The 23,205-nt window shown below is 42.2% G+C and overlaps 1 protein-coding gene across 4 annotated transcripts in view; it reads left to right on the top strand.

Annotated features, from left to right (window-relative positions):
* MYH10 (myosin heavy chain 10) overlaps nucleotides 1-23,205 on the top strand; it is a 123,773-nt gene that overhangs the window by 37,287 nt on the left and 63,281 nt on the right. For all 4 annotated transcript variants that reach the window (XM_070389464.1, XM_005907554.3, XM_070389463.1 and 1 more), the window contains exons 5-6: nucleotides 7,384-7,486; nucleotides 14,093-14,185. In XM_070389464.1, the coding sequence (XP_070245565.1) occupies nucleotides 7,384-7,486; nucleotides 14,093-14,185 (196 nt within the window). The remainder of the gene's footprint in view (nucleotides 1-7,383; nucleotides 7,487-14,092; nucleotides 14,186-23,205) is intronic.

Below are 23,205 nucleotides of genomic sequence, written 5' to 3'. Positions count from 1 at the left end.
GGTGTGCCCACATAACACACATTGTCATACTTGACAATGAAACAGTAATGTTGTCTCATATGAAATCCATATGTGAATTTCTATAATAGTCTTCAACGTGTTTCTTATGACTTCCAAAGATCCACAATCCTGTCAGGTCTCATTCCTTGCATTCCTTATGTCTCTTCATTTTAAGTCTATATTCTAGAATAGTCTGCTCAGTTTTTTATTTTATTCCACTGGGCATATTCTTCAGAAAAGTCAGTTATTCAGAAAGTGAGCCGCAAACATCTTTTTAAAACTACCGGTTTTGAAGCAATTTTGACCTTGATTTCCCAAGGCACACCCATCGTGTGGGCTGGCTCTGCAGATACCAGCCACAAGCTCAGGGGTTTCCAGGCCACCCGTACTTCTGACCAAATAGCTACGCATTTGAGGGCGGCCACTACCCACTCAGATTCAATACTTTGCTAGAGTGACAAATCAGAGCTAGAGAGGGTGAGAGCTGGAGTTTCCCAAAGGCACAGCTTCCATTTGCTCTGGTCACTTCCGCTCCCAGTGCATCGGTGTATATTACCAACCAGGAAGCTCACCTTAGCTTCAAAGAGTTTTTATTAGGCTTCACTATGTAGGCACAGTTGATTGAATCCGTGTCCATCCCCTCTTCCCTCCCAGGAGGGTCACTTGGATCAAAGGCACAAACCTCTAATTGCCCGTTTGGCTTTTCAGCTTGTCCAGTCCCCATCCTATAGCTAGCCAAGTGCCCACCATGACTAACATGGTGGGTACCTAACATTCCAGGTAGCTGGAGGCTCCAGACCGCCCAGGAATCAGGAACAAAGAGCAGCCAAGTTCTTCACTATAGAGCATCAGTTAGTAGAGGAAAACTGCCCTGAGAATCTAACCACTGAAGCTCCATGAAATGGGTATGGTAAGGTATGGTAAATCCGCCCCCTTTCTTCCTCACACGCGTTCCCTGGGCCTCTGGACGGCTCACAGAGCCCCAGCAAGAATGGCGGTGCTTCCAGCATGTGAGCCGGGCCCCTCCTTCCCACCCCGGGGCCCAGGACGGCTGCTCACGAGTGAGAGAGGAGTAGCACTCGGGTCACCTGCCTGCAGTGTCGCAGTCACGGTGACCCTGCAGCAGCAGACGGGATGAAGGCAGGACACATTCCTCTCCTTTTTGGGTGGTTTGTGAGCTTGGATGATCATTTTGGATGAGGACTCTTTGGAATGTTTGGAAGCAGGAAACACTTGGGGAGGGAGTGACTGCTGTTTGACAAAACCTAAGGTTAGTGAGCACTGCTTTACTCTTGTCACCAAAAGTGACCATTGTAAGCTCTAGCACTTATAATTAGATGGTCATTGTCATTTGAGACTGATGTATGCATCAGTGATGAGGTGTGGGTTTATGAGCTACAGCAGCTGGGGTATCTCTTTGTGTGCAGAAAGTAGCAGTCATCAGATAAACCATATTTGCTTTTTTTTTTTTTTTTTTGAGTTTTCTGAACATTTTATTAGGAATATTTTCAAACATAAAGGTGAAAGAATTTTTGCAGTCAAGTTCTATATATCTACCGTCTAGATTCTGCCATTAATATTTTACTATGTTTGCTTATTATATATTGATCTGTTCATCCCTCTATCAATCCATTTTATTGTGTTGGGAGGGAAACTTTTCCAACTTGGGTCCTGTGGTTGGGGATCTACAAATGGACAGTGGACTAACAGGAGAGAAGACAGAGTTTATGTATGCACACGTGTGGGAGTATTCAGTGATGAGTAACTGGGTGAAAACCAGAAATAAAAGGCTTCCATACTAAATTTAAGAAACGGGGGGTGGTGTAGGTGGATTGGGGCTTCTAGGGGAGAGTATGGAGGGTTCTATGGGGCTTTGTGATGCCAGTGGACAGCTGAATTTGTACTTGCTGGTGCTCAGGGTCAGACTTCCCCCAGTCCAGAAACTCCTTGGGATGGGGTTCCATGGGAGCTGCATTTTCAGGAGGCTCAGCTTAAGCAGGAGACCTGGGTTCCATCCCTGAGTTGGTTAGATCTCCGGGAGAAGGGAATGGCTACCCACTGCAGTATTCTTGCCTGGAGAATTTCATGAATAGAGGAGCCTGGTGGTCTACATTCCATGGGGTCGCAAAGAATCTGACACGACTAAGCTACTAACACTTTGACTGCTTAAGGTTGGATGGTATTTCTTTCGGTAACTGCTGATTGATCAGATGTTTTCATTTTCAACTGAAAAACCACTCTTTGGGCTATTAATCCCTTCATTTGATGCATTTGTAGATCAGTGTGCTTCCCTCTAAATATTTCAGCATACATAACATTAAGTAAAGTTCAGGATTTGCATCTTTATCTTTTTGAGACAAAATTCACATGCACTTAAGTCCCCTACATACAAACCTTCACATTGTGAACTTTCAAAGATATGAACCTGTGTTCCATCAACATCAGACGAGAGTGACATTGCAGCTTGCCCTCCGTCTCCTGTTGCTGACGATCCTTCAGCTCTACCGTCTCCCACGTCCTTTCCCTCCTCCAGCTGGTAACACTTCTTGCTTCTTCACTCAATGACAACTCTGTGTGCCAGCTGTTGTACTACTGTACTTTTCAAGGTACTATTATACTGTAAGATTAAAAATGTTTTTTTATTTGTTTTTGTGGATTTGTGTGGAAAGTCTTAGGAACCTATTACAGTACAGTACTATATAGCACATTGTGTTAGGTACTTAGGCTAACTTTGTTGGACTTAGGAAAAAATTGGACTTCTGAATGTGCTCTCGAAACAGAACTCCTTCATATGTAGGGGACTTACGGTATAACAGAATGCAAAACTCTTAAGTGTTTATGTGCTTTAAGTATATATGGGCTGAGTTATTTGTATAACGTAAACCTCTGTTAAGATAGAGAACATTATCATTTTGATCATCCTGTAAAGTTCCCTCCTGTACGCAGCAAATTCCTACCCTCACTTCATTTGATTGTGTGTGTGTGTGCTCAGTCATGTCCAACTCTTTGCCTAAATATAAAATACAAAACTATAAAACTCCTAGAGGGTAACATAAGAGAAAACCTACATGACCTTGGGCATGGTAATACCTTTTTAGTACAAAACCAGAGACATCCATCAAAGAAATAACTGATAAACTAGACTTCATTAAAAATTCCACTCTGCAAGAGACAGTGTTAAAAGATTGAGAAGATAAACCACAGACTGAGAAGAAATATTTGTGGAAGACACAACTGCTAAAGGACTGTTATCCAAAATGATTCTGCTGTGTCTTTCATATTTTTTTTTTTAATTTTTAAAAAAATTTTATTTTTAAACTTTACATAATTGTATTAGTTTTGCCAAATATCAAAATGAATCTGCCACAGGTATACATGTGTTCCCCATCCTGAACCCTCCTCCCTCCTCCCTCCCCATACCATCCCTCTGGGTCGTCCCAGTGCTCTAGCCCCAAGCATCCAGTATCGTGCATCGAACCTGGACTGGCATCTCGTTTCATACATGATATTTTACATGTTTCAATGCCATTCTCCCAAATCTTCCCACCCTTGTCTTTCATATTCTAATCAGAGGTTATCATCTTTCTACTTCTGTCAATTTATTCATCATCACTGTTGACCATCATAGTGCCAGGTGCCATGCTAGGCTCCTTGCAGGCGTGATTCAATCTTGCAGAGTAACCATATCTCATTTTAAAGGAGTCTAAGGAAATGGCAGCCCACTCCAGTATTCTTGGCTGGAAAACCCCATGGACAGCGGAGCCTGGTAGGCTTCTGTCCATGGGGTCGAAAAGAGTTGGACACGACTGAGCGACTTCACTTCACTTCACTTCATACCGAGGTTCAGAGGCCAATCACTTTGCCCAAAGCCCCATAGCTAAGAAGTGGTAGGCTGGATTGGAATCTAAGTAGGTCATCAAGACGGAGAAGGAAAAGGCAACACACTCCAGTACCCTTGCCTGGAAAATCCCATGGACGGAGGAGCCTGGTAGGCTCCAGTCCATGGGGTCGCTAAGAGTTGGACACGACTGAGCGACTTCACTTTCACTTTTCACTTTCATGCATTGGAGAAGGAAGTGGCAACCCCCTCCAGCTTTCTTGCCTGGAGAATCCCAGGGACAGGGGAGCCTGGTGGGCTGCTGTCTATGGGGTCGCACAGCGCTGGACACGACTGAAGCGACTTAGCAGTAGCAGCAGTCATCAAGATACCATGGCCCACTTCTTAACCACTTTACCAGCATGATAGATTCATGAAGTAATTTAGAGTTTGGTAATTCAAATTCCCTTCTATATGGTGGATGAACAGCTGAGTGGACAATAATGGGTAATGTTTATTGAATACTAATTGTATGCTTTGTGTGTGCTAAGTCGCTTCAGTCATATATGACTCTGTGGCCCCAAGGACTGTAGCCCACCAGCCTTGTCTGTCCTTGGGATTCTCCAGGCAAGAATCCTGAAGTGGGTTGCCATGCCCTCCTGCAGGGGATCTTCCTGACCCAGGAGTCCAACCCTCGGCTCCTGCATTACAAGTAGATTCTTTACCACTGGGCCACTGCTGCTGTTGTTGCTTCTGCTGCTAAGTCGCTTCAGTCGTGTCCGACTCTGTGCGACCCCATAGACGGTAGCCCACCAGGCTCCCCCTTCCCTGGGATTCTCCAGGCAAGAACACTGGAGTGGGTTGCCATTTCCTTCTCCAATGCATGAAAGTGAGAAGTGAAAGCGAAGTCGCTCAGTCGTGTCTGACTCTTAGCGACCCCATGGACTGCAGCCCACCAGGCTCCTCCATCCATGGGATTTTCCAGGCAAGAGTACTGGAGTGGGGTGCCATTGCCTTCTCCGATTGAACCACTGGGAAAGCCCAATTACGTGCTTTAGATGGACTGTATTTTTTTTCCTTTACAACACAGCCTTATGTGTAATATTAGCAGAGGTATCTTAGACCTGAAATACAGAAAATTTAGCAGAGTTCATAGGCAGTTGTTGACGGACGGCTCAGTACAGCTGAGTTAAGTGTGACAGTCAGGGAAAAAATGCTTTCAGGATACAATGAAGTATGTCCAGTTGAGAGGGGTTAGCCAAGAAACTGCAGAGTCAGACCAAGCTGATGAGTACCGATCATAACTGCTTCAAGACAAGTCATCGTCAGTCTACATGAGGCACATTTCTTAGCATCTTGAAAAATTATCTGAAACCAAAAGCCAACATCGTGATTAGCTTGAAACACTAGGTATTTTAAATAAAGTTAAGAACACAACAGAGAAAACCACTGGCATAGCTCTTATGAAACTGCACTTGAGTAAAATCCAGATTCATCCCCATGGCTCCAGGGTGCGTCCCATCCACGCCTTTCCACCTCGGCGGCGTCCCTCCTGCTGTGTCTGCCCGGCTGGTTATTTATATCAGATCCTGTACTCCGCCTGCTGGTTGCTGGAATATACCGAGCTTTTTTTCTGCTTTGAGGCCTTTGCGTTTGTCTTTCCATCTGCCTCCATGCTCTGTCTCAGGCCCTCTCGTGCCTGGTCCTGCTCAGCGTTCAGGAGTCGAGTGCCCCCACCCCCGCCACCATTGAATGTCCAGGGAGTTGTCCTTTGCTCTTCTGCCTTTTCCCCCTCAGTCACTTTGTTTCCTTCGTCACCCTCCTCACATCCTACAGAGGCCCAATTTGTTTTTCTTGTTTGTTTTAAATCTCTTCTAATCTTGAGCTCCAGGAAGATTGTATCCACAGCTCAATCTCTAGCACTTAAGGGATGCCTGAATTGATTTGGAAATGTGTTGAATAAAGGAATGAATGAAACTCATTAGCAGGTACCAATGATGACCAAGTAGAAAGTATAATGATGATAAAAGGACATTAATGACAGGACCAAAAATATCAAATAGAGCCTAGAAATAAACTCATATAAGACTTACATTCTTTTATTCAACAGAATGTATTGAGTACTTGCTGTGCTAGGCACTATGACTTAATAGGTGAATAAGACAAACCTGGGTCCTTGCTTGTTTTGAACTTAGAAAAATACAGAATTTAACTGAGCGATGAAGCCATCATTTCTCCTAAAAACAGCATGTATATTATTTAGCTCAAAATTCTGTCTGCCTGTTTTTATAGAGGTGGCAGGTGGGAGGAGACAGGGGAGGGATATAGCAGAACAAAATACTTGAAATTTATCTGAAAAAAATAAGCCTCAGAGACTACTTGTCTCTGAGGTTTTAAAAAACAATGATGGGTAATGTGGTTAGTCATACTTCAGAAATACTGCATAGGGTATTGGCTTTGGAATAAAGTCATAAGTGTAAGGTAAAGATAACATTTCAAATCACTTTGACCAAGATAATCAGTGTCTTGGTCAGCCATTGATAATGGGATGTGAGCTGAATCATGTGACTGGAAAATGAGATTAAATATTTACCTCAGGGCTTCCCTGGTGGCTCTGTGGTAAAGAACCCACCTGCCAATACTGGAGACACGGGTTCGATCCGTAATCAAGGAAGATCCCTTCTGCGTGGAGCTCCTGAGCCCATGCATCTCAACTACTGAGCTTGTGCTCGGAGCCAGGGAGCCGCAACTCCTGAGCCCACACACCCTAGAGCTCGTGCTCTGCAACAGGAGAAGCCCACATACTGAGCTAGAGAGTAGCCCCACTTGCTGCAACTAGAGAAAAGCCCGAGGAGCAGCAAAGACCCAGCACAGCCAGAAATAATAAAGTTAAAAAAATAACAACTTGACCTCAGACTGTACATTTTTTTCGATTAATTAAAATATAGTTGTAAAAAGTGAAGACATCAAAGTCCTGGAAGGAAAACATAGATGGATTTAACAGTGTAGGTGATAGTAATAGAAAAGCTGTATGTATGAGGTATGTACAAGATGCTCTGTGGGTCCAGGGGAGTGAACCATCTTCACTCCTAAAGGTGAGCCTAAAAGGTATTCAGGCCTTGAAGATGCTGTCCGTGATCAGCGGGGATCCTGGGGTTCATTCGATTCCTGCAGATTCAGTTACCTTAGTCTAATTGTTCTAGAAATTCTGGTTCTAGTGCTGGATATGTTTCTGGTGCTGAGGAATTTCTTTGTAAACATTCTAATAAACTTCACTTTTCTGGCAGAGCCACTGATACCTAGCACAGGTGGGGAAGTGTTGTGAACATTTTCCTCTGTCCTCTTAACTGGCATCTACCAAAAGAATGTATTTAATTTATACCATTTAAAAATCATTTTCCAGCTACTGGTGATAGTGTTGTGTTTTGTTTCTTTTTTTTCCCTACTTACTCTCTTTTTACTTCTTACTAATTCTAGTTTCAAATCAGTTTACTTTTGTTGATTATAGGTTGGGAATGTGTGTGCTGTGCTTTCTGTAAAGCAGACTGTGTTACTATATCTTCCAGGGGCGAATCAGGTGCCGGGAAGACAGAAAACACTAAGAAAGTCATTCAGTACCTTGCTCATGTTGCTTCTTCACACAAAGGACGAAAGGACCATAATATTCCTGTAAGTTTTTGTTCTGCCCTTGTTTTTAAAACCCTTAGATTTATTCTTTAGTAATTTCAGAAACAAGAATAAGGAAGTGAGGGTGCTCAGTGCACTGCCTTTATTGACAGCTTCCTTGTCGCCCCCAGCAAGGAGGGGCTAGGACATCAAGAAATTGCTGGTAACTGGCAATTCCAACAGGGCAAACTGAAATTACGGTTGTAACTCAAAGCCCGATCTCTTGCAGAGTTGTGGTAAGGATTGTTAGAGGTCAATAAGCAAGCTCATGAAGACTTCTCAGTTTTTAACCACCAGAGAAATATCCTCAGATATTTTCAGTGGTTCTTTCTGAACTTAGAGAGCTACCACCAACAGCAGCCTGAGGGCAGGATAGAAATTTGGGGGAGAATTGATGACAAAAGGTGTAAGAATATAACACGTCAGTTACCCTTGACTTGTAGATATGCAGATGTAGTCGTTAATACCCCCTGAGAGATGCCAGCCAAACCCGCTGTCACAGTTCTAACCCTCACGCTGACTTGGTGCTTTGGATGTGGCTTTACCGCTAGGAAAAGACCCAAACTTGCTAACGTTTGCATTTGTCTGTTTGTAACTGAGCAGCAGGAATCACCTAAACCAGTGAAACACCAGGCAAGTGCTTTTCTTTGTTTCTTAGTCATGAATGTTTGCACTAATTTCTGTCTTTAGACTGAGTCGCTACTAGGCACAAATACCATCAGCTCTGAGCGAAATTTCTTATGAACAAAATGTTTCTTTTTGAAAATGTGTTGCTTTGAGGCTCACTGTTCCTGAGAAGCAGCATGCCCTTTTGCTTTACCTTTGTTTTCTAGAGGAACTTTGATGTTTATTTACCCTTTCATTATGACTTGGAATCATATGTTTGTGAAGCCTGTAAACTTAGGGTTTCATGTGTCAGTGGCCAGGCATAATCACTTTAATACTTCTTAAGCATGTGGAAACCTAACTTCATGCCGTATATTAAATTTTGAATTTAGGGTTGCAACTGTAACAGTTTCTGATCTGTTAACACTGTGTGGTCTGATATGTGTAACCTGAAAGTCTCATTGTATTTAATATATAAATTTAGAATTTTTTTGTCCTGGGCAAGTTGTAGAGAAGTGTTATTCTTCCTATCAGATGCCTCGCTTTTAGCCCCACAGAGCATAGCATCTGGCAGATCATGGACCAGAGCATGTCCTGATAGAGGGGGAGGGCAGGGCTGAGCCACATGTCTTAGATAGACTGAGGTGTCTGCACCTGGACTAACCCTTTCCCTAGCATTGGAATGGTTTTGGTTTGTATGTCTTTCTGCAAGCATGCTGCTGCAAAGCTAGCATAAAGCAGTAAATGATAGTGTTATGAAAACAACCTATCACCATGAAGAAGCAATCAGAAGCCTCTAAAGGAATAGTCACAGACAGATTTTCAGATACCTTTCTTTAGAATTCTTAAGAGATTCTCAGATGCCAAAGCTTGTACCACACCCATAAAATCCCATGATGTTCCTTTGCTTTTAACTGTAGACCACACCAGCGATGTGAATTGGGAGGATGAATGAAATCATCACTATCCTACATGATCGTGAAAGGCTCTTTGGCCAGTTAAAGAAGGAATCTCTAGACCAGCAGCCAGATTTTCTTTGAGCTTTAGAGTACATGCTAAATGACCTTTTAATATGTACCTAGATCACTAGCAAAATAGCATTAAATAATTAACCTACAGATTTAGGTTTCCTAATCCTTTGGCTTACATACATCATCATCGTTAACGTTTTGTTTCAATGTCAGAAACAACTACAGAGTGGACCCCTGTGAGTAGCATGCTTACCCCGAGATTTCACTTTGGGTCCAGTCAAGCCAGGTTCCTCCAGAAGGCACCAGCTTCTCTAGGCCATGCTGTGCTGTTGTTGCTGACTTGCATGTCTTTCTGCATGTTCTCTGTGCAGACTCTTCTGTGCTGCTTTCCCAAGTTTATTTTAACACTAGTCAAGTAGTAGTTATGCCATGTCTTTAGAAACATGAGGAGACCCCTGGTTCTCCATTAATTTTTCTTCCCCAGCACACTGAGGAATATGAGACACTCCTGAGCCTAGAGACTACTGGTCATACCCTGGGGAGGGTCATCTCAGGAGCTTACTTCTCTCCCTACACCCCCATCCTCTCCTGAGTGCCCCTAGGCCTGATTTCCTCACCCCATTGTGAGGATGACTGCCATAAAATAATGGTTTTACTTTGTCAGGTCAGTGTTTCTTTTGGTTCCCTGTAACTGGTTTCTGAATTTATGTTGAACCTTATAGGCAAAACTTACTTGGATTCCCAGGAACCATTTGTATAAATTGATAGCATTTTATCACTAAACAGCAGTATAAATTGTAAAAAAAAAAAAAAAAGGAAAGGCATTTGTAGCCTCCAGATCTTGTGAATCTTTATTTGCTCTTGGCTCTTTTTCCCTCAACTTTATTGAGGTTTAAATTCATGTCCCACAAAATTCACCCTTTTAAAGCATACAGTTCAGTGGGGTTTGTTTATTTTTTAGTCTAGTCACACAGTTACTACTACAATCAATTTTGGAATATTTTCACGGCCCCCAAAAAGAAACCCTTTACCCATAGGAATCACCTTCCATGTCCCCCCTGGAAATCATTAATCACTTTCTGTCCCTCGGAACCCACCTGTCCTGAGGGTTTTATGTGAGTGGCATCGCGTAACATGTGGTTCTCTGTGACTGGTTTCACTTTGCATAAAGTTTGCAAAGGTTTGTCCTTGTTGGAGCATGCGTAAGTGCTCCATTCCTTCTTACGGCCAAATAACAACCTGTTATCTTATATTCGTCGTGTTTCGTTTACCACTCATCAGTTGATGGACGTTTGGATTGTTTGCGCTTTGGGACCATTACGAATAATGCCACAATATATCAGTTTTCACACGGACATACGTTTTCACTTCTCTTGGGTGTATACCGGGAGTGGAATTGCTGGGTTGTGGAAACTTTCTGTTTAACGTTTTGGGGAACTGCCAGACTTCTGTGTAGAGGCTGTACCACTTTACATTCCCAGCAATGTATGGGCATGCCAGTTTCTCCATATCCTGGTCAGTACCTGTCATTGTCTTTTTATTGAGGCCCTCCTAGCACTGTGAAGTGTTCATTTGTTTTTAATGTATTTTGTAACTTCATCTTCACTATAGACATATGAACAAATATAAGAAATAAATTTTCAAAATTAAGGCCACAGTATTTAAGAAGTAAAACGTTTACCTGTAAACTTTTACTTGTTGTAACAAAATGAGTTGTCATTTGGCTTAATGCCCCAGCCGACTGCAAGTCGATCTTCAGGCTAAGTTCCCTCGTCGTGTGTCGCTGTTACAGACCCTTGCTGTCTGGCATGGTATTCAAGGCCACTCTGAAGCCTGGACCAGGTGCAATTTCAGAGCTGGTTTGAAGACAACTAATTTCTTAAACTTGACCGTCCCCCGAGAATGGCCTCTTCAGGCCCACCCACCTCCCCACCGACTGCTCAGTCAGCCATGTCAGATGGCAGCTTCCAGATGACTTTGTATCTACTGGTCTAAACTGCCTTGAACTGAGACAGAAGGGTAACAGATAGCAAGTGGCAAGCACAGAAATTATAGCCTATCCTGGAGATTGGTTCTCAACATGTGATTAGTTGCTGCCACCAGCTTCCCTCATAGCTCAGTTGCTAAAGAATCTGCCTGCAATGCTGGAGACCCCAGTGCGATTCCTGGGTTGGGAAGATCCCCTGGAGAAGGGATAGACTACCCACTCCAGTATTCTAGAGCCTCCCTTCTAGCTCAGCTGGTAAAGAATCCGCCTGTGATGTGGGAGACCTGGGTTCGATCCCTGGGTTGGGAAGATCCCCTGGAGAAGGGAAAGGTTATCCCCTCCAGTATTCTGGCCTGGAGAATTCCATGGACTGTATAGTCCATTGGGTCGCAGAGTCAGGCACAACTGAGTGACTTTCACTTTCACCAGCTTCCAACCCTACTCTGTGGTCAGTGGGAAAGCCACAGCTTTGCCTGAGGGCAGCAGGAGGCCAGCCCGAGTCCCCTTGCTGGCTGAACTGGAATTTTGAAAGATGTGTGTGTGTGGTTTTTTTGTGTTTTTTTTATTTTCACCAACTTCAAACTCATTCTGTATCTATCATATAGCAAGTACATGTAATACATTATGTAATAAACACAGGGGTGTAGTTTTTATCACGATTGGCAAACCTTTAAAGCACTAATAATTTAAATACTTAGAACTTTAAAAATAATTTCAGTAGTTAATAGTAATTTCTTTTCCTCATGGTCCACAGTGACATTTCTTGTTACCACATAGAATAGAAATACAGGAACATTGCCTGTGCTGTTCCAGTGGAAAGGTTAACACTTTAGGCACTGCCCTGGAGGTTTATAAATGGCTTCATAATTTGGTTGAGAGCTGTAAGCACTTTCTACCTAAGTATGGAATTATTCAGTGTAGCAATGATCAAATTTAGTGGTAATTTCTTACCTAAAGATCATTTTTGTGTATTGTATAGTACTAGCTTTGGGTCAAGCTTTATATGATTCATTCCTGAGTCTTTGAGGTCTATAATTGGGCTCAATCATGTCAGAAACCCATTGGAAGAGAAGTACCACCACATCCCTGTTAATGGAGTGGCCCCCATAGCTGGGACCCACATCTCCACACCCACCATAATGACTATGAGGACCCTTAATCCAAATCTTCCTTCCACCTCTGGCTCACCACCATCCCCTCCCCAGATACTGATAGAGTGTGCTTGGACCTGTCATTATCTGTCCATTCAGCAGACATTCACAGAACATTATTTTGACTTGATGTTGACTTGATGTAGAGGATGCAACTGGTGCCTTTAAGCCAAATGAAAGAATGGGATCAAGATCAGTGGATCACATGCACACCATGTGTACACACACAACATATACACGCCAGGGAGGGGGAAAAAAACAATTATCTTGACCCAAACAACTCTTGTGAAGCCATGTCTAGGGAATATTAAAATGAGGTATACAATTCTTGTTTTGTCTTCAAGTTAGGAGAACATTTTAAAGATAAATTATTATTGGAAGTGTTTTTATTATGATTTGATAGGATAGTGTGTAGTTTTAAGGAATCTATGTTCTGATTCCTTGAGCTAACTGTGGCTGTGTCAGATAAATGCAATGCCCCACCTATCTATCGGTCGGTATTTTTTCTGACAGTTTCTACACCCTTATCACACAGTGAGGTTAAGGAATCTTATACCCCAAAGCATTGTTGCAGAGCCCATGCAGCAAGGGCTTTGCAAGATGGTGGCCACAGACTCAGTGATGGCTGTGACCTCTGACCTCTAGGGAAAAGGCTCTCTGTTGTGTCACAGCACAGTGGCTGCTGTCCTTAATGATGACCTTCAGCCTTGTTAACATTGGTTCAGGATACTGTGTTTGAGAAACTTTGATAGCATATAGAGTTTAGAAAGATTTACATCAGAAATAGTCTGGTGTCCCTTGAAGTCCACAAACAGGAAGATTCCCTGTACAGGGGGCGTATTATCTAGAGCTGAGAACGTGAGTTGACGCTTGTCATGACGTTCACGTGGCAGCACCAGTCCTTGACTGGTTTCTGTTGAACACAACTGTAGACTGTGGTGAAGACCTGGGAAACCCGGCAGTCCAGACAAACGCTCTAGCGTACACACTGTGTCACGGGCCTCAGGCACATTCCCCGCCCTTGCCCCGGAGGGAGTGGCACCTCCTGACGTCTAACCACTGGCTGAGACTGCCTCATGGTATATGCTAGTTCCTGGCTTTGGGTCTGATGATAGTGTCACGTCACGTGGCAACTGGCCATTCATTTAAAAATCTTACCTGAGGTTCCTATATTCTTTTTTTTTTTTTTTTTTTTTGGCTTAGAGAAGCATATTAGTGTTTTTTATTTCTTTATTTAGGTTTAGAATAATGGTGGGTATTTTAAAATACACAGGTAAGACTTGTGTTTGGAAAAGGATTTTAAGTCTTACAGTATAATTCTGAAATTCTATTCCCCGGGCATAGGGTCATTTTGTAGTGCTTTTTATGACCAGAAATGGCTTCATGCTTTCTCATGCAGCTTTCTGTTGTATTTCATGATTAAAGCACATATTAATATACTTACATCTTTTGTTTGTGAACTGTTTTATAGCTTAATTTGCATGTAAGTAAGGACACTGAATAAAGCATACACTACATCAAATATGATATGCTTAGCTTTTTTAAATTTGAGCAAGAATTCAGTAGCCTCACCATCTTTGTCATCTCTGAATTTGGAGATGAGGGTGTTGCCCTGTCTGTGCAAGTCTTATTACCTTATGTTTAGCATCTCTGTTCAATGTGACATCTTCTTCTCCTTGTGGTCAGTTGATAGAGGCTGATTTTTTTTTTTTTCCTTTAGCAGAGCCCATAAGACCGAGAATAAGAAGCCAACAACAAAATTTGTTAGATGGCAAATGAGAAAACTGAGGAAAAGAGGCAGTGTTTTGTTTGCTTTTCCTTTGAGGAATGGAGTAGAGAGATTAAGATACATTTGCTTTTATTTATGTGTGTGTTTATGTGTGATGTCTTTTAGGGGGAACTTGAACGGCAGCTTTTGCAAGCAAATCCAATCCTGGAATCATTTGGAAATGCAAAGACTGTGAAAAATGATAACTCATCTCGTTTTGTAAGTCTAAAAGTGCCAGAAACCTTTCGTTCCTCAGACTTCTAGTTAAATGTCTACTATGATTAAGCAAATAAAGTATCTTCCTCCCTAACAGATGTAGTATGGAACAGTGAACAGAAATACAGTGCAAGTCACATGTAATTAAAATTTTCCTAGTAGTCACATTTTGAAAAGCAAAAAAAAGGAAAAAACAAATGGGAAAGTAATTTAAATCGTATGTTTATTATATATAAATATATAGTTATGTATTCTATGGTTGTGTTGTTAATAACCTCTCTGAACTTATTTCTTCACTTTGGTTGGGGATGATATAAATAATTCTGGGCTTGTCATGGAGATTAAATGAGGTGCATGTCAAGTACTTAACACAGCACTGGGCACAATTAACCCTGAACAAAGTGAAGTTGGAATTTGATGTGGTAAATTGTTGTCTTTGTACCTTGCTGTTTCTATGGTATATGGATCTCAGAATAATTTATCGCTACTGTTACTTCTCTTTATTTATTTTTGATATTTTGGTTTTATTGGGGTGTAGTTGATTTACAGAGTGGTGTTAGTTTCAGGTGTACAGCAGAGTGATTCAGTTATACAGGCCCGTGTATTCATTCATTTCTTAGGTTCTTTTCTCATATAGATTATCACAGAATATTGGGATGGTACGTCTCTAAAATTTTCTTCTCAGCCATTCCACTCTCTGAATTCAGTGAAAACTTTACTTTCTCCCTCAGCTCGCACAGCTCGTCTAGGGACATTTTCCTGAATGACAGCAAGATCAGTGTCACAGGACATGGCCTTCCCTTTTCCAGCTTCTCAGAGTCAATACCTGGATAGCAAGTTGTTCAGCTTCTGCTATTTCTGCTTCAATAGCTGGAGTTGTTTCTCTGTTTTTCCTCCCTCCTCTGGTATTAGACGTCTTGGTTAAAGTTAAGAAGGCCAGAATCAAAGCAACTTTAATTCTAACGATTCCTTAATGGGCGGTTTTTGGAAATCAGGATAACTGTGACTTTTTTTTTTAACCATGGGGGTGTAAAGTTGCGGTCCATGCAATAGTCTGATGACGTGGTTTCTGGAATTAGAAGCCACCAGACCATAGTTCAGTTCATTTCTGTCACTCAGTCGTGTCCGACTCTTTGTGACCCCATGGACTGCAGCACCCCAGGCCTCCCTGTCCATCACAAACTCCTGGAGCTTGCTCACGCTCATGTCCATCGAGTCGGTGATACCATCCAACCATCTCATCCTCTGTCATCCCCTTCTCCTGCCTTCAACCTTTCCTGGCATCAGGGTCTTTCCGGTGAGTCAGTTCTTCGAATCAGGTAGCCAGAGTATTGGAGCTTCATCGTCAGTCCTTCCAATGAATAACAGGACTGATTTCCTTTAGGATGGACTGGTTGGATCTCCTTGCAGTCCAAGGGACTCTCATGAATCTTCTCCAATACCACAATTCAGAAGCATCAATTTTTAGGTGCTCAGCCTTCTTTATAGTCCAAACTCTCACATCCATACATGACTCCTGAAAAAACCATAGCTTGGACTAGACGGACCTTTGTTGGCAAGGTAATGTCTCTGCTTTTTAATATGCTGTCTAGGTTGTTCATAGCTTTTCTTCCAAGGAGCAAGCATCTTTTAATTTCATGGCTGCAGTCACCATCTGCAGTGATTTTGGAGTCCCCAAAAATAAAACCTGTCACTGTTTCTGTTGTTTCCCCGTCTGTTTGCCATGAAGTGACAGGACCAGATGCCTTGATCTTAGTTTTTTGAATGTTGAATTTTAAGCCAACTTTTTCACTCTGCTCTTTCACTTTCATCAAGAGGCTCTTTAGTTCCTCTTTGCTTTCTACTATAAGGGTGGTGTCATCTGTATATCTGAGGTTATTAATATTTCTCCCGGCAGTCTTGATTCCGGCTTGTGCTTCATCCAGCCTGGCATTTCATGTGATATACTCTTCATAGAAGTTAAATAAGCAGGGTGACAATATACAGCCTTGATGTACTCCTTTCCCAATTTGGAACCAGTCTGTTGTTCCATGTCCAGTTCTAACTGTTTCTTCTTGACCTGTGTATAGATTTCTCAGGAGGCAGGTAAGGTGGTCTGGAATTCCCATCTCTTTAAGAATTCTTTACAGTTTGTTGTGATCCACACAGTCAAAGGCTTTGATGTAATCAATAAAGCAGAAGTAGATATTTTTCTGTAACTCTCTTGCTTTTTCTGTGATCCAGTGGATGTTGGCAATTTGATCTCTGGTTCCTCTTGCCTTTTCTAAATCCAGCTTGAACATCTGGAAGTTCTCCATTCACGTACTATTTTGAAGCCCAGCTTGGAGCATTCTGAGCATTACTTTGCTAGTGTGTAAGATGAGTGCAATTGTGCAGTAGTTTGAACATTCTTTGGCATTCCCTTTCTTAGGGATTGGAATGAAAACTGACCTTTTCCAGTCCTGTGGCCACTGGTGAGTTTTCTAAATTTGCTGGCATATTGAGTGCAGCACTTTAACAGTATCTTTTAGGACTTGAAATAGCTCGACTAGAATTCTATCACTTCTACTAGCTTTGTTCATGGTGATGCTTCCTAAGGCCCACTTGACTTCGCACTCCAGAATGTCTGACTCTAGGTGAGTGACCAGACCATACGGAACCCGGTATACAAAGGCAGCCGATAACCCTCTGTATTACTTGTGCCCAGGCTGCCGAAACAGCACTGCAGACTGTGTTTTTTCACAGTGCAGGATAAAGTCTGAGATCAGTGTGTGGCCAGGGTTGGTTTCTTCTGAGGTCTGTCTCCTTGGCTTGTGGACAGCCATCTCCTGGGAATTCATGTGGTCTTCCCTCTGCATGTTTGTTCTGTTCTTCTAAGACCCCAGTCACGTTAGATTCGGCCCACCATTATGACCTCATTTTAACTTAATTACATTTGTGCAGACCCTTTCTTTAAATATAGTCTTGTTCTGAGCTAGTAGACATTAGGATTTCAGCATATGAATTTGGGGGTGGTGGGGACAACTCCACCCTAACACCTAATACCCTCAGAGGTAGTTGAAGTGCAAGAGGCTTTCCAGGTTATGTGAAAAGCAGTAGGGACGTATTTGCTTGGAATACTGTTTATTCCTAGTAAGATAAAATCTGAAGATCTGCTTCGTCCAAGTTCATTTAGTAATTATTTTAGCTTTTTCTCTACAGAGTGGGATAACAAATATGCCTGTGTCAGTAAGAAGCATGGCTGTGACTTTCAGATCTGAGGAAATTGAGCTGCGTTTAGAGTTTCTGTCATTCCATGGATCATCAGAGTTGAGTCTGAGCCACAATTAAATTCTTTTTGCTGAAAGCCCTGTGTTTAGTGGCTATGTCATGGAGCCGGAGATAGCTACCAGCTTTGGTATGCTATGCTATGCTAAGTCACTTCAGTCGTGTCCGACTCTGTGCGACCCCATAGACGGCAGCTCACCAGGCTCCCCCGTCCCTGGGATTCTCCAGGCAAGAACACTGGAGTGGGCTGCTGTTTCCTTCTCCAATCCATGAAAGTGAAAAGTGAAAGTGAAGTCGCTCAGTTGTGTCCGACTCTTAGCGACCCCATGGATTGCAGCCTAACAGGCTCCTCCGTGCATGGGATTTTCCAAGCAAGAGTACTGGAGTGGGGTGCCATTGCCTTCTCCAGCTTTGGTATGAGAGTGTTGTAAAGATTTTCAAGAACTTCGTAGTGGATAATGTCTTATTTTACCACATAAATCAAGGTGCCAGTCTCTCCTGATTTCTAAACACCCCCGTCCCCCAAACCACATTCCAAATCCAAGAGAAACAGTTTTGTGCCCATTTGTCTCACTTTTGCCTAGAAAAGGTAAACTGCTACTAACCAGACCTGTCCTTTGGTCTAGAATGTGGTGATCCCATTATTAAAAGGTAAGGACTCAGCGGATGGGGACCTTGTGTTTGGGGCAGAGAGACAGGTATTAGAGGCTACTGCTTTGTAACCAGATGCCGTAAGTCCTAGTGATGTAGAGCATTTGTTGTCTCAGTGTTGCTGGGTGCTGGTTCTGGTTCAGGGTCTGCTGGGAGGTCGTCATTACCGTGTGATTGGCTAGCGCTAAGCATCTGAAGGCTGCTGAAGCTGGAGGAGCTTAGCTTCCCAGCTTGTTACTCGGGTAGCTTTTGGCAAGAGGCCTCAGTTCCACAGGCTTCCCAGGTGGCTCAGAGGTTAAAAAAAAAAAAAATCCGCCTGCCAGTGCTGGAGACACAAGTTTGATCCCTGGGTTGGAAAGATCCCCTAGAGAAGGGAATGGTAACCCACTCTAGTATTCTTACCTGGGAAATCCCATGGATAGAGAGAGGAGCCTGGTGGGCAACAGTCCGTGGGGTCGCAAAAGAGTCAGGCAAAACTTAGCGTCTAAAATAACAAATCTGTAATTTGCATTACTGTAGATCAGTGGTTCTCAATTTGGGATCCCCTAGGTTTCCTACACTTGGCATCTCGTGGGTGGAGGCCAGGCATATTGCTGAACGTTCTGCAATGTACAGGAGGCCCCACACCAGAGTTATCCCCACACATCAGTTATATGGAGGTTAAGAAACTCCTCTGATGTTCTCCTTTAAATGGTAGTCTAAATTAGGAAATTCATTGTAAAGTAGTAACTGTACATAGTCCCCTTAATGCTTGTTATTGGCACAGCTTGTCCAAAAGTTGATAAAGATTATTCTGATGGGAACTTGTTATACATTCTACCGGTGGGAAGAATTTCTTAGATTGTTTCCAGGAAAATTGATTCTAGCAAGAATCATCCATCAGTGTAAATTCTCAGCAAACCCTGATTCAGCTGAGGTTCTGCTTTCCCAAGTGCTTGTGCTACTGAATAATCATCACTAAGTATGCTCTAATATAGTAAAAGCTGATCTTTTTAGAAAAGGTTTTTTATTAAGGCAGTGTTGTTAGACATAGCTAATCATTCAACCAAGAAACAAAGATGCCTTTAAATTGTTGACTTTGAGTTTTAATGTTTAGAAAGTCAACTTTATGTTGATATGTATAGTATTTTTTTTAAAGAAAGAGTTGCGTAACCAGTTACTATTATCGTAAGGCTTTAACTGCGCAATAACACGAGAAGGTTGATTTTAGCAATATTAGTTCCGCTGATCAACTCTCCTTCCACATTCAGTTAAAACATCTCAGCAGTCTTCAGTGGGCGTTGCCAACCCTGGTTCTCGGGGTTAGACAGTAGCCAGTGTAGACTCATTTTCAAATTTTACGTGATGGGATTTTTTGTTGTGCATTTCAGTTAATTATTAAGTAAGCACCTATTCTTTGCTGGTCACTGTGCTGCTTACTTGTTATCTCCAGTTGGATGTCTAATAGATTTCTCAAATTGACATATTCCAAATGGAACTTTTTTCTTTTTCTTTCAAAGTATCTTTTTGTAAGTCTTAGGTGAATAAATGATACAATCAAGTCACCCAGTTGCTTAAGCGTAAAACAAAATAGAATCAACAAAACCTAGAAAACCGAAATACCTAGGAGTCATCCTTGACTTTTTGTTCATGTCCAGGCCAGGACTGAATTGTGTGGGTCCACTTCCAGAACGTATTTCCAGTCTGTCCAAGTTTCTCCATCCTTGTCCCCTATACGCCTCATTTGTCTCAAAACCTAAATGAGATCTGAGGAGGTTTCCTTGTGTTCTCTCTCCCAGCCTCCTGCTGTTTTCCTTCATAGCACTTCCCACAGTCTGTGGTTTGTGCTGTGCTCATCTGTGATTTCTTTCCTCCTAGGATATAAGATCCCTGATGGTAGAGGCCCTTCCCATCTTGCTTTCCAGATCCTTAGTTGCTGGCTCTGTGCCTCCCACGTACATAGTAGGTGTGCAGAAGTCTTTGGAATCCATTCAGTTACAGTGTAGTTGCCTACTAAGTGCTAGACAGTCTTTTAGACCCTTGGACTAATCAGTGGACAGAGCTCACCTTCATTTTAACTTTTTGATCACTTGCCATCACATGCATTTGAGCTCAGGTAGCACATGCACGTGCCAGGCCCTCAGGGAATGTGCATGCCCTCATTTTTTTGCTTTTTTTTTAATAGTTGATTTGCAACATTGTGTTAGTTTCAGTTATACAGCAAAAATGATTCAGTTATACATATATATATATTTTTAGATTCTGTTCTGTTATAGGTTATTACAAGATATTAACCTATATCATTCCCAGTGCTATACAGTAAATCCTAGTGGCTTATCTGTTTCATATGTGGTAGTATATATCTGTTAATCCCATACTCTTAATTTGTCCCTGTCCTCCCCTTTCCCTTTGGTAGCCATAAGTTTGTTTTTTATGTCTGTGAGTCTGATTCTGTTTTGTAAATAAATCCATTTGCATTATTTTTTAGATTCCACATGTAAGCAGTATCATATATGTGTCTTTCTTTTTCTAACTTACTCACTCTGTATGATAATCTCTAGTTCCATCCATCTTGTTACAGATGGCAATTTCATTCTTTTTTATGAATGACTTCTATTGTGTATGTGTATATATATGTATATGTGTGTATATATATAGACACACACACGCCACATTTTTATCCATTGTTGATAAACATGTTGATGGACATTTAGGCTGCTTCCATGTCTTGGCTATTATAAATAGTGCTGCTGTGAACATTAGGGTGCATATTATCTTTTTGAATTTGAGTTTTCATCTTTTCTGGATATATGCCCGGGAACAGGATTGCTGGATCATATGATAACTATTTGTAGCTTTTTAAGGAACCTCCATACTGTTTTCCATAGTGCCTATGCCCCAGATTTAGAAGTGTGGGGCTCTGGCCAGGAGGGAGGCTCTGGCACCATGGCTAGGCCAGGCCTGGGGTTGGGGTTGGTGTGGGACCTCAACATGAAAGAGCAGTGTGATGTTAAAAGATGAATTGTGTGTCCAGTGGAATTCCATGCAGTCATTATTTAAAGCCACGTGCTTGCAGTGAAAATATTTGAAACTATAAATTCCATAAACTTTAGAATCCATTTGTTTCCATTTCTTTGATCTGAGTAATTTCCTGAAGAACATCTTTTTTTCCAAAGATGCTAGCATATGGTTTGTATTAAAGAAGATTCTTTAGGAGAGCATTACCCTTATGAAAATAATTGTTCACAGTTAGTCCAGCTCTCTGTTTACTGAAAAGTCAGATGCATTCCAGATGGAGAGGTTTATGTAAAATGAATGTCTTGTAATGAAACTTTGAAACAGGGATTTCAATTTCAAAATGATTGTATCGGCAGATGCATCTTCCCTCAGAAAGTTTTAGTGGGGATCACGCTCCATACTTCCCCACATCTTTTCCCTTTTTGTTCTTTTCTCTTTTTTTCTTTCTTTTGCAAATATTTAAGCCAGTTTGGCAATTCCCAAGTTATGTACCTCAAGGTATTAATAGCTAATTAGCTTCCAACCATTGGAGCCAGATAAAGGCTCCAGGTGACCTCCCTACTGCTTGGCTACCAAGTTACAGCGGAAGTGAGTCAGAGTTCTGTACCCTGACCTGTATGGGCCAGGAGGCACCAAAATCAGTTTTGTAGGTAAATTGAACACGGTCGATGCTCTGTCTTTAGTACCCTCACCCAGACTTTCTGTAGACTTACTGAGGCCAACGTGACGGCATCCGAGACAGGATGGGGTCTACACGGGCATCCCTCGTCCTCCAAGCGAGCTGCTGCCCTCCCAGCCCTTGGGGCTTGTTGCAGCCCTGACACCCGGCCCACACCAGACTGGCTGGCGGACGTCTGTGTATTTCCAGTCAGACCAGGGCTCTTAATGTCACTCATTTTCCCCCAGGAATTTCAAACATCCATTATACTAAGTAACAAGGCCACTTAATTCATAAGAAAACTCATTTTACTAATTAACAAAGCTTCTGGTGTAGTTCAGAGATTAAAATAGCTGGAGCATTTAAAATAGCCATCTGGCCTCGGGATTGTGTCCTGGCTAATTACTTCCCGATTGAGTTTTCCCGTTTAGGGCAAATAGCTACCTCCAGACTGGAGATTCTTCCTGGAGCAAACTCACTCACACACAGAGCACGCTGTCTAGGCTGCTGTGTTTTCTAGCAAAGTACAGATCTTAAAACAACTTTAAATACAAATTAGGAAGAAGGAAAAAAGCATGAAGACTGCATTGTCCCTGTAGTAAGGTGCTAACAATGTAGGTTTAATTACTATGGATATGTCATAACCACCCACCAGAATAAGCTCTAGAAAGTCGATGTCAATTCAGAGGGGATAAAATTCTTTAAGATAATTTTCTTATTTTCTTAATAGTGTCAAAATATCCAAGTTGTCCTATTGCCTCCTTTGAGTGAAATTCTTAACAGTTTCAGTTTTACATAACAGAGAGGATGCTAGTTGTCTGCTGTTCAGACTCTTGCAGGTAACGCACTGTCTTAGTTGTCCTTGGATCGGAACACAGTGTGCATGGCATCAAAATGCATCCTCTGTCATTCATAGATAACGTAAAATACTTCTCCTGTTTTTGCTTTTTCCTTTGTTTTTGTCTTTGTTGACGAAATCCTGGTTTGACTATTCTGAGTACCCCAATCTGACCTGTATGGGAATCAGATACAGAGCAGACATCTTCCACAGTGATTCAATGGCCATGGGTTTGAGCATCCTCTGGGAGAAGGTGACGGACAGGGGAGGCTGGCATGCTGCAGTCCATAGGGTCACGAAGAGTCCTGACTTAGGACATGACTTAGCGACTGAACAACAACAAAATCTTCCACAAGTTTCTTCATATTGTGTTTAAAAGATTAGAGGACCCAGCCCACTTAATAGTAAAACTCAACTTGTTTTCCACTTTGGTCTAGATTTGTATGTTAACAAAAATGCTAATTCTGAAAGAGTATTGATTTGGTATGTGAGGAGGTACTAATTTACTTTGGGGTCAGGGGAGGGCTGGAGGGACACCCCTGTCCACTCTGCTCCCTCTCCACGTGTAGGCTCACTCACCCCACTTTCTTCATGATTTTTTGCCTGGCCCTTTTCATTCAGCCAAAAGATACT

Source organism: Bos mutus, chromosome 19 (assembly GCF_027580195.1).
Source record: "Bos mutus isolate GX-2022 chromosome 19, NWIPB_WYAK_1.1, whole genome shotgun sequence".
Taxonomy (NCBI): domain Eukaryota; kingdom Metazoa; phylum Chordata; class Mammalia; order Artiodactyla; family Bovidae; genus Bos; species Bos mutus.
Note: the sequence above shows the minus strand (reverse complement) of the source record. Positions and strands in the feature narration are given on the sequence as shown.